We start from the raw sequence: 10,315 nt of genomic DNA, 5'->3' as shown, positions 1-10,315 counted from the left end.
CAAAATTTAAACAGTAAAAAACGGTTTTATGTCGTTTGTTAGAAGATTAAAATCCACAACGCGGGAGGGTTGACACTGGTCACGTGACAACATCAAAACCTTTTGTGATTTTACTTTTCAAAAATAATAACATATTTTACTGAGGTAATTTTCATTGAATCGTTTTTATATTGTAAAACCATCCGAGACTGCCGAATTTCAATTTGTATTTAAATAAAAAAAAATATATATTCGAGTCAAAGGTCACATCTTCGTTTTTTTTTTTATTAAATCTTATTTTATATTACATTGTTCAATCGGAATAGAACATTATTTAGTATTCGAGTGTCGACAGACTTGCTAGATTATAATTATGAACAAGAGAGAAATACATTTTACTTCGAGTAAAGAGTGTGCAGCGAGGTCAGAGTTGAGCCCGAGTGTTTCTCCGTTCGGTGGAGGTGAGATTGATCCATGTGGAGCTGGATCTACAGCGGGAGAAAATTGGATCCTGATCTCAGTTTAAAATCCACCTAACTATAAACTATAACACGCTTTAATAACAGTCAAACCGAGAATCAAATCCACAGCAACATGAAAGGGTGAGTTACTGTCGTCTGACGGCACGTTTTGGTGTTGATCATGAATAAAGTTTTTTTAAGGGTTGTAGTGCAATGCAATAGTACTGTCTGGAATCTGCCAACGACAGCACCACCAGTATCCACTATTTACAGGGCTTGCATGACTCTTGCAAGTTGTTGTTTCAGGGGGGATTGTTTTGGTTAAATCAAACGTTTTTTTTTTTTTTTTTTTTTTTTTTTTTTTTTAACAAGCTGTGTTTTTGATGAAGACAATTTGCAGCGTCATGATTACTTCATTTTATTTAGTTATTTTTAACACGCAGAACGACTGTTGTTTTCCTGTGTTTTCTAGTAGTAGTATATAGTAAGCGATCGATTATTTTTGTGTGTGTAAAAGGAAGTAATACACAAGGCGGGGTCATTTTTGTACGCTGTTACACAAACGATCGAGCTCTGTACTGTGTGGCTTGCAACTTGCTTTGTAAAATCCTTGCTTGTAGAATCCAAATTTTAAAAAAGCGTTTTTTTTTTTTTTTTTTTTTTTTTTTTTTTTTTTTTCTAGGTCGTTATATATTATTAACATGCTGGTTCCTTGAAAGTAATTTGAGGCCCACTCGTGCCATGTTTAATGTAAACTTCAGCACAGCCCTCAAACTGATTAGTGAAGCCTTTTCGTAATATTCTTGTTTCCAACGTTGGTCGCGTTTTAATACAATCCTTTTTGTTTTGTTTTTTTAAATATTTTAAAAATGAGACTAATCTGGTAGTCATTACCTAAAGCTAGCTACTGTAACTTCGTGTGTTGTCGGACACCGTTTTAACTCCAAAAGTTTGTATTATTATTCACGTCCAAGCACGGAGCATGAGAACTCTGCCTCTCTTTCTGTATCTAGACGACTTCTTCCACACCGCTTTTCCTGAAACAGAAAATTGAACCTGAATGATGCAGTTACGGGGAGCTGTTTTGTGTGAGAAAGGGGAGGGACACTGATACAATTTTCGGCGAAAAGGGAATGAAGACGAAAGTTGATCGATCAAGTTACTCATTTATATAGGGAAGCCACCAGTCTGTTCCCTAGTTTTCCAATTGCAAGGCAATGAAGAAAGGCTGAATGGCAGTCCATATCTAAATGCCATCCCCTGTGTCGACCACATATAGTCTACATTACCCACACTCTCAAGCAAATCACCTTGGATTTATAGTGGTTTGTCTTTTCCTCACAACTTTTTGTTTCCATTTTTTATTATTTTTATTTTTTAAAAAAGCAAATAAATCTTTCTAGTTGATACCAGCGCTAACCCCCCTTCAACAGCACAGTGCATTAATTGAGCTCTGGCTTGGCAAAATGAACTAGAAAGCAGCCCTACATTTCAATTCTCTTAAGCATATTGATCCCAGAGCAGAGGTGGCCTGTAACAAACCAAGCTTGAGTGTGCAGGTAATATAATAATGCCCCACACATGTTTCTACATGGTTATTATTAAATATGACACATCGTAGACATGTGTTCTGATTCCCCTGTCATGCAATAACTTATCTTAAGAGAATATGTTTTGGAAAAAGGTTAGACACACATCCTGCAACCAGTCCTGGGTTTCTGAACTACCATCAATCAAGTATGTTAGATTGTCAGCAATTAGGCCCCTGTTGAAATTAGTTTTACTTTAATAGCTTCATTAACAACCGCTAATGGTAAATCTATCCATGTTGTTACTGTAGTCCTTTCAGAAGAGATTTAGCATAGTGCACACGTTCCTAGCAACTGGACAGTTCAACAATCTACCCAAACAAGGGGGAGTTACAAAACCCAACACTGGGCCAGAAACTGGTCCCTAGCCAGATGCTCTTGTAATTAGGACTAGTTGGTGCCACTGCTGTTGCTTCTTAAGTTGAATTTGCACGTCACTGCTGCAGCTGTTATTTTTAAAAGGGAATTTTTTTATGTACCCTATAAATATACTTTACTAGTCTGGTTCAGATGAGGTGATAACTCTGAGCATCAGCAACTAGCGGTATCGCCACCACAGTTCCAGCAATACAAACACTAATATCTAGGTCATATTCACATAGTTTGTGATTGGTTCTGTGCTGTGCTTGTGCTGCTTTATGATGAATAAACAAATAATATATATTGTCCTTTTTAATTTCCATGGTAACATTTAGGCATAGGGTGTGATGTGATGACTGGAGTTGTGCTCGCGTGTGATCTGCAGTTCTTTTTTTAAATCATCTTTGTGTGCCTGTGTTCGTGGTGGGTCTGTGTAGGTGCAGGTCTTGCTGTACGTGGTGGTTTGAGTACCAGAAGATCTGTTTCTACCTCATGTTGCAGATCAGGGAAATCTGCCAATGTTGCAGTAGATGCATAAGTGAGTGTAAGAGCACCATCAACTATGTGTTCATCACACTCTTATCTTTTCTTAATCCTGTCGCGCTTCTGGCCATCACGTATCCGCCCAAGCAGTTTATCCATCATGATCAAGCTCCTCAGCAATGTCGCCCAGTGTGGAGATTTATACCGCCCACCACAAAAGAAAAAAAAGATGGTGATTCACAAACACAAGGAATATGACAGGGAAAAGAGGCCGCGTACTTTAAGTAATCTGGCTTTCACAATTTCACTGACTGCAGTAACACCTTCAGAAAATAAGATGTGCTGCAAGGCTTGTGTCCAGTGTGACAAAAGCCAGAGTGGCACATTTATGGCTGAATTGCCTACTTTACGGTAGTCGATTTTTAAAGCGTATGACAAATCAAGTAATCATTATAACTGTGTGAAACTGATGAAGACAAACAAGGCACATCAAAAGCGGAGCAATTAGTACATCCTTGTGAAGCAGTATGATTATTCTGGTCATGCGGTTTGTGGTATCCTCATATTGTTCATTTTTTAGGAAAGTCAAATTTAAGCCTTATATTTTGGGGACCCCAACATCTGTTGTTGATTCTGACTTGGGAACTTCATGTAAGGACTAGCAAGTTTCACTAGTCCTGGTTAATTCAAAATAGCTACAGGAAAGCAAAAGTGAGTTGTGCTTACAATTGAAAAAAGTTGGAAGTACTTTCACTTCTAGGAAAGGGAGTTACCAGGGATAAATTAGCACAGATACGCGACAGATTACTGTAATGATCTAATTTTACCTGCTAAACCTGGAGTGCAGTGGTCCTCCAGCACCATGATTGGCCCCCTGTTCTAAACAGTGCTGGTTTCCTTCATTTTTCCCCATCATCCCAGTGCAGCTGCCCCTGCTGCAGGACAGGAGCAGATTGGAGCATGCAGTTCATCCTTGGCTTGCCGCTGCCTGTTCCAGCTTTGGGTCCAGCAGCTGGGAAGTGGCAGGGGCTGAGCAAGTGTACTTCCAATTTACTAAACCATTTTGTGAAAGTGGCAAATGTAGACCTTTTTTTTTTCAGTCACTTCAAATCCCTCAGTTTGTTTGTGTTTTCACTAGGTGGTGACTCGGCTGCACTGTTCGGTGCCAGTGAATTTGGTTGTCTTGGTTGTTGATCAGTGTGGTTTTGTTCCAGTAGCCGGATCGAGCTGGGAGACGTGACGCCTCACAACATTAAGCAACTGAAACGGTTAAACCAGGTCATCTTCCCAGTCAGCTACAATGAAAAGTTCTACAAAGACGTTCTGGAGGTGGGAGAGCTCGCCAAACTGGGTAAGAGAACTGGGTCTGTTTTATAATAATAGTTTGATTGTCATTTGTTTCTAACTGCTTGAATGTGATTTTGTGCTGCTGCTGTATTCTACGAAATTATCAGTAAACCTTAATGATTCTTATACTGTACTGGCTAAAGAATTTAATTTTGAAGTTAAAAATAATTTGATAAAGTTTTGTGGCTGACCAAAACAGGCTTCCAGTTGTAACACGTTCCACTTTCTGTTTCAGCGTACTTCAATGACATAGCGGTAGGCGCAGTGTGCTGCAGAGTGGACCACTCCCAGAACCAGAAGAGGCTCTATATAATGACCCTGGGCTGCCTGGCACCATACCGCCGACTAGGAATCGGTAATGCTTTCCAGCCAATCTTTCTACATGCATCATGCTACAAACTTTAAGTCAAGTAGACAAGCGATTGAAAGAATGCCTTTATTGGTTTGGATAGCATCTTATTAAACAGAGACCGGCAACTCCTAATTGCCATTCCAATAACTGTGTGTTAGATGTGACGAAGTGACTGGTTCAGTTTAATAATTAACAATGTAGTTGGAAGGAATGTCTGTGGACTGGAAGTGCATGGGTTACCGATCACTTATAAAAGGTACATCAGTGCTGTATTGCATGTTGTCTAAAGTGTATATTGTTATACTGTTAATCTATTATTCAGCAAAAATGTGGAAAAGAAATATCCACAACTTATAGATAGTCGTTGAAGGTCAAATGAAACACATTATATATTTTTCAATCTAGTTGGCTTTGATTTGAATTCAATTTGTTATGCAATAAGCCAAAAAGATGAGACAGGAGTATGGTCCCCAAGGACAAGCTGACTTGGCAGCTGTTTGAGAGCAGATGTGAATGGCTGAGCATATTGAGCATGTATTACATGTCGGCAGTTTCACTGTGTGGAACTCAAAGGAAAAGTATAGGGCTCCTGAATTTCCATTCTAGGGAATGGCAAATTCCATTTTTCAAAATGACCAATTCCGTTTTTTCAGTTTGTACCAATTTATTAGGAATTAACAACGTAATTTGAACATCAGTAGCATTTTTACTTAACAAAATGTATTGAATTCTTTTTTTATTTAAGTCCCTGAGATCCTGTAGTTTTCAGGAAAGATCTTTCTTAAAGCAGTCCACTAGTAACAATGTACTGTAGGTCAGTCAACAAATAAAGGGGTTTTGAATTATTACAAAAATAAACCATTTTCATAAAATTGCAAATTAAATACAAGGGTCAGGACACTTGCCTCTCCCATCTGTAGTTTCATCTGCAAAAACACAGACTGGTTTATGCTGTACTTGCTGTAAAACTGCTTGCATGTGTTTCTCGTATACCCTGGACAGACAGAGTTGCCTTAGATAGAGCAGGACTCTTCAGTTAGCTTTTTAAATTTAAGGGGGACAGATTGGAAAAAAGTTAGGAGTAGGCAGGCCAGTGTATTTTACTCTGCACATTTTTAAGAAATAATAAATATTACATAATTTAATGTTCATATATTGAACAAGACTTGCACATTTTACCGTATGATTACTACTGTAATAATAGAACAGTGTGGAAATTTAACGGAGTAGCATTACAAACATTTTTAATGTATGTGACATATTAAGAACATAAAGTTTACAAACGAGAGGAGGCCATTCGGCCCATCTTGCTCGTTTGGTTGTTAGTAGCTTATTGATCCCAGAATCTCATCAAGCAGCTTCTGAAGGATCCCAGAGTGTCAGCTTCAACAACATTACTGGGGAGCTGGTTCCAGACCTTTACAATTCTCTGTGTAAAAAAAGTGCCTCCTATTTTCTGTTCTGAATGCCCCTTTGTCTAATCTCCATTTGTGACCCCTGGTCCTTGTTTCTCTTTTCAGGTCGAAAAAGCCCCTTGGGTCAACATTGTCAGTACCTTGTAGAATTTTGAATGCTTGGATCAGATCACAGTGTAGTCTTCTTTGTTCAAGACTGAATAGATTCAACTGTTTAAGCCTGTCTGCATATGACATGCCTTTTAAGCCCGGAATAATTCTGGTCGCTTTTCTTTGGGCTCTTTCTAGAGCAGCAATATCCATTTTGTAGTGAGGTGACCAGAACTGAACACAGTATTCTAGATGAGGTGTTACTAATGCATTGTACAGTTTTAACATTACTTCCCTTGGTTTAAATTCAACACTTTTCACTATGTTAATAGTATAACTGTTAAGAAGATTCCAGCGTTTCTACTTTCTACTGAGCCCTCTGGATACGTATTTCCAAAAGCTGCTTGTTTGGTTTCAGAGTGCCATTTCATATTGTATTCCTGACACACATTCATTGCACAATAAACACATTGGCTTTGCATTCGGTACAAATGGTAAAGTAAATAAGTATTGGTCCAGTCATTGTTGAATCTTCAATTTTCACCATTTTCTCTGCTTACTACAGTAGCTAGAGTAGAGAGAGCCATGTTATAGCAACACAAGTAACAAAAAAACCTAAAAATCACTCTTGAGTTTGTAGCATTATTAAGGCATTAATGATAAATTAGAAATAAGTTATAAAACTAAAGGTTTCGCCTCAGCCACTGTGTCGTTTCCTTGTGTTGAGCGGCTGACAGAGCAACGGATTTGCGATAACTAAAATGAATACATAAATTCAATTCAGTTGTCTTTTTTTTTTTTTATTTTTTTTTAATGGGGGAGGTGACGATGTTTTTTTTTTTTCATGTACTTCTCACTTTTCTGTATATAAAACTCCAAAGTTATTCAAAACAGCTAATTGCTTTTTTAAACCACTCAACGCACACAGGCAGCGCCGCAGCAGAGACAGACAGTCCATCAGCGTAACGCCCTCAAAACCACCTGTTTACTCGTTATCCAATGATCCGAATAAACATAGAAAAACGTTTTATACAAGCGTCATCGCTGGGCTTCTGGGTAGTGTAGTTTTCAAAGCAATCCATTGTTTTTTATAGGAAGATAACAGCGGTAAAAGACTGCAGCTTTTTTTTTTTTTTTTTTTTTTTTTTTTTTTTAAAAGGTGCAGTTGCAAAGCAGAATACCATTTCCAAAATGGCAATTCCGTTCTCAATGCCTAATTCTATATTGGGCATTGGGAACGGAATTGCCATTTTGGAGATGCAATTTGCCATAATGCCATACAAGTACCCCTGTTGACAGCAGACTACAAGATCAAGAAGCAATGGACAGCTTGTAGCTGCTGCAGAAAGGCTTGAGAATGTAAAAAGGACTTTTCTGCCAAACAGAAATATGTAGTTGGTTCCAGTGATGGGTTTTAAATATATATATAAATATATATATATATATATATATATATATATATATATATATATATATATATACACATAGATAGATAGATAGATAGATAGATAGATAGATAGATAGAGTAAATAATTAATTATTCTGATTGAAACGGTTGTGTTATTTAGAATGATGTTTTTTCTTTGTTGTTGCTTGGCAGCGTGGGTGGGTTAAAGCCCTATCCCTTTAAACTCATGTGGAATGCGACCATCTCCGAATTGAATAATTCAGTGTTAATTCGGAGATGGTCACTGGGATAAAATCCTACAGCTTTTGTTGTTCAGGGGAGGTGTGTTTGGAAGGAGGTATGTGAGAGCGGAGAAGAACGAAACAATAAGAAAAGTAAAAGAATAGAAACTGATCAGAAGTACTGCCCGTGCTGGAGGGACCAGCATGGTGCATGTTTAGTGGACAAGACTTTGTTTTCTTTAAAGCTTTTATTTTGCTCTGTCAGCAGTGTTTCTTTGTACAACCTGTACAAGCAGCTTCTTGAAGGATATCAATGTGTGTATATTTTCTTCCAGGAACAAAGACGCTGAACCATGTTTTAAACATCTGTGAGAAAGATGGCACCTTTGACAACATCTATCTGTAAGTATTCAGTAAGAAACTGTTGTACAAAATTTTCTTAATACTGTGAGCAAACTTTTCACTGGACTCCCTTTCAGTCTGAAAATTGTAGGATCCTTTGCTTGCTTGCATGCTTTATTTATTTATTGAAGAGATTAGGTAACAGGAAGTAGTAGAAACTTTTTTTATTTGAAAAGTCTGTACTGTTAAAGTGCCAAAAACACTCGGAGCCAAAAGATGTGTCAACACAAAAAAGGGGGACCAGTAATATTGGTGTCAGTGAGAGGTAATGTAAAGTTTAGGTTATCATTCGCACAATAACCTACATGCACAGCCCTGGTCAAAAACTACAAATTGTTCAGAGTTGTGTGCCATTTTTTTTAATGTAGGCTTTAATGCAGCCAATATCTCTTCACTTCTGCTGAATTTGAACCCAGGTTTTCTGCATTAACACAATGTGCCATTTTCCATCAGCTAAGTCCGTTTTTCTTTGTTTTCTTGACCCAGGCATGTTCAGATAAGTAATGAATCAGCAATCGACTTTTACCGGAAGTTTGGATTTGAGATCATAGAAACGAAAAAGAACTACTACAAGAGAATAGAGCCAGCGGACGCACATGTTCTGCAGAAGAACCTGCAGAGCCCCTCTCCCGGCTGTGACGTGCACAAAACAAATTAAAACAAACACTCCTGCACTTGCCCAGCGCCAAAACTTTAACAGACGCCCAATGCAAGAATCCAAATGTTGATGACACATTTACCACTTTATTCAAGGGACATTTAAATTTACTATAAAAAAAAAAAAAAAAATTAAAATCCTTGCATTTCTTAATGTTGCAGTTTTTTTTTTTTTTTTTTTTTTTAATGTGTCATTAGTTTAAAAACAAACGAACAAAAAAAGTTTCAAAATCCAAAAGTGCACCAGAACAAGGAAAGTGTTTGTCTTGGTTAAGAAGAAGGAAAAAAAAAGCTACCAAATAACCTTTGAAGGAATGAGGGTTTGAAATGCCTAGTTATTTTTGGTTTAATAATTATTTGTTAACAAACCTAGGCAGTGATACTGTTTTCAGAACTGTTCTCAAAAACGCCAGATTGGTTAAAGTGATTTAAAGTTTTCCACTCCCCTTAATCTGATTTTAAAATACGTTTGGTTTCTTTTTTTTTTTTTTTTTTTTTTTTAAAAGAAACAGATTTGCGCTGATGCCTAACCCTCGGTCATTAGCAGTGTATCGGCTCTCTTCTATTTTTTCTTTGATATCTAGCCTTGCCAGTTTGCTTCGACTTGACTTTGGAAGGTTCTTGAATACAAGTGAGTGTCGGTGGAGAAATTGACATGAAAGTGTGGAATAAACTCGAGGAGGAGGAGTTGGGTTTATGAGCCATCTTGTTACCAGTAGGGTGGTTAACCTGTTAGTATCTGAGTGCTTTTGTTTATTTTTGGGAAAAGTCCATTTAAAAAACATCCCCAGTGTCTGTGAGTTTACCGTGAATGGCATGAAACGGCTGTTTTTCTTTTAAGAAGACTGGGAAACCAAATATGGTAGTGTATCAAAACGAACCGGGAAAGTGGAGGCTGTATGACTTGATATCCTGCCTGCTTTATTTAAAAGCCATCTCTTTAGAAAGAAATGCCTGGAAATCTAAAGGAAGGACGGGCTCTGATATAATTCACCAACTTTAAAATCCATTTCAGTTTTTTTTAACCTTCAAAACTTTCTTAAATCTCAGTTCTTTGGCCATACCACATACAAGCCTACCTTTGCATTTGTGCCATTGTTTTCCATTGCACTTAGCGATTTAAAGGGATCGCTAAACAGGATGAAAACTGCTTAAATAATCACCCTGTTTATTATATAAAAGTGTAGCAACCCTATTGATGCTAAAACATTGAACAAAACAAGAAATGGCTGAATAAAGCAAACATCATCATTTTCAATCAGATTACAGCGTTTACTGGAAAAGCTGTTCTTGTTTTAGATATTATTTATTTGAATTTGTAATATGTTTGTTAAATAAATCAGTTGAATTGTAATCAATTTAACGTGTGCAATACATTGCTAATACCAGTGTTGAAGCCAGACCTAGAACTGGGAATGTTCTCTTTTCTATCTTTGACTGCCCCTGCTCCACCACAAAGAACTGAGTTTTGATTTTGTTGGTGTAATGATGAGGATACAGGATTTTGAGGACTGATGGTCTTGTTGTTTTTGCACGTTTAGGCAATACTGG

General features: G+C 37.4%; 1 protein-coding gene across 2 annotated transcripts; it reads left to right on the top strand.

Moving 5' to 3' along the window:
• The first annotated feature begins 392 nt into the window (after positions 1-392).
• Positions 393-9,259, top strand: naa50 (N-alpha-acetyltransferase 50, NatE catalytic subunit). Of its 2 annotated transcripts, none has more exons than XM_041233033.1 (5): positions 393-581; positions 4,090-4,223; positions 4,455-4,574; positions 8,041-8,107; positions 8,594-9,259. In XM_041233033.1, the coding sequence occupies exons 1-5, from the start codon at positions 574-576 to the stop codon at positions 8,763-8,765; spliced, it is 501 nt and encodes a 166-aa protein (XP_041088967.1). In that variant the 5' UTR covers positions 393-573; the 3' UTR covers positions 8,766-9,259. The 2 variants fall into 2 exon arrangements, with proteins under 2 accessions (XP_041088967.1, XP_041088966.1); XM_041233032.1 differs by having other exon boundaries at positions 4,087-4,223.
• The last annotated feature ends 1,056 nt before the right edge of the window (positions 9,260-10,315 follow it).

Source organism: Polyodon spathula, chromosome 30, assembly GCF_017654505.1.
Source record: "Polyodon spathula isolate WHYD16114869_AA chromosome 30, ASM1765450v1, whole genome shotgun sequence".
In the NCBI taxonomy this organism is placed as follows: Eukaryota; Metazoa; Chordata; class Actinopteri; order Acipenseriformes; family Polyodontidae; genus Polyodon; species Polyodon spathula.
Note: the sequence above shows the minus strand (reverse complement) of the source record. Positions and strands in the feature narration are given on the sequence as shown.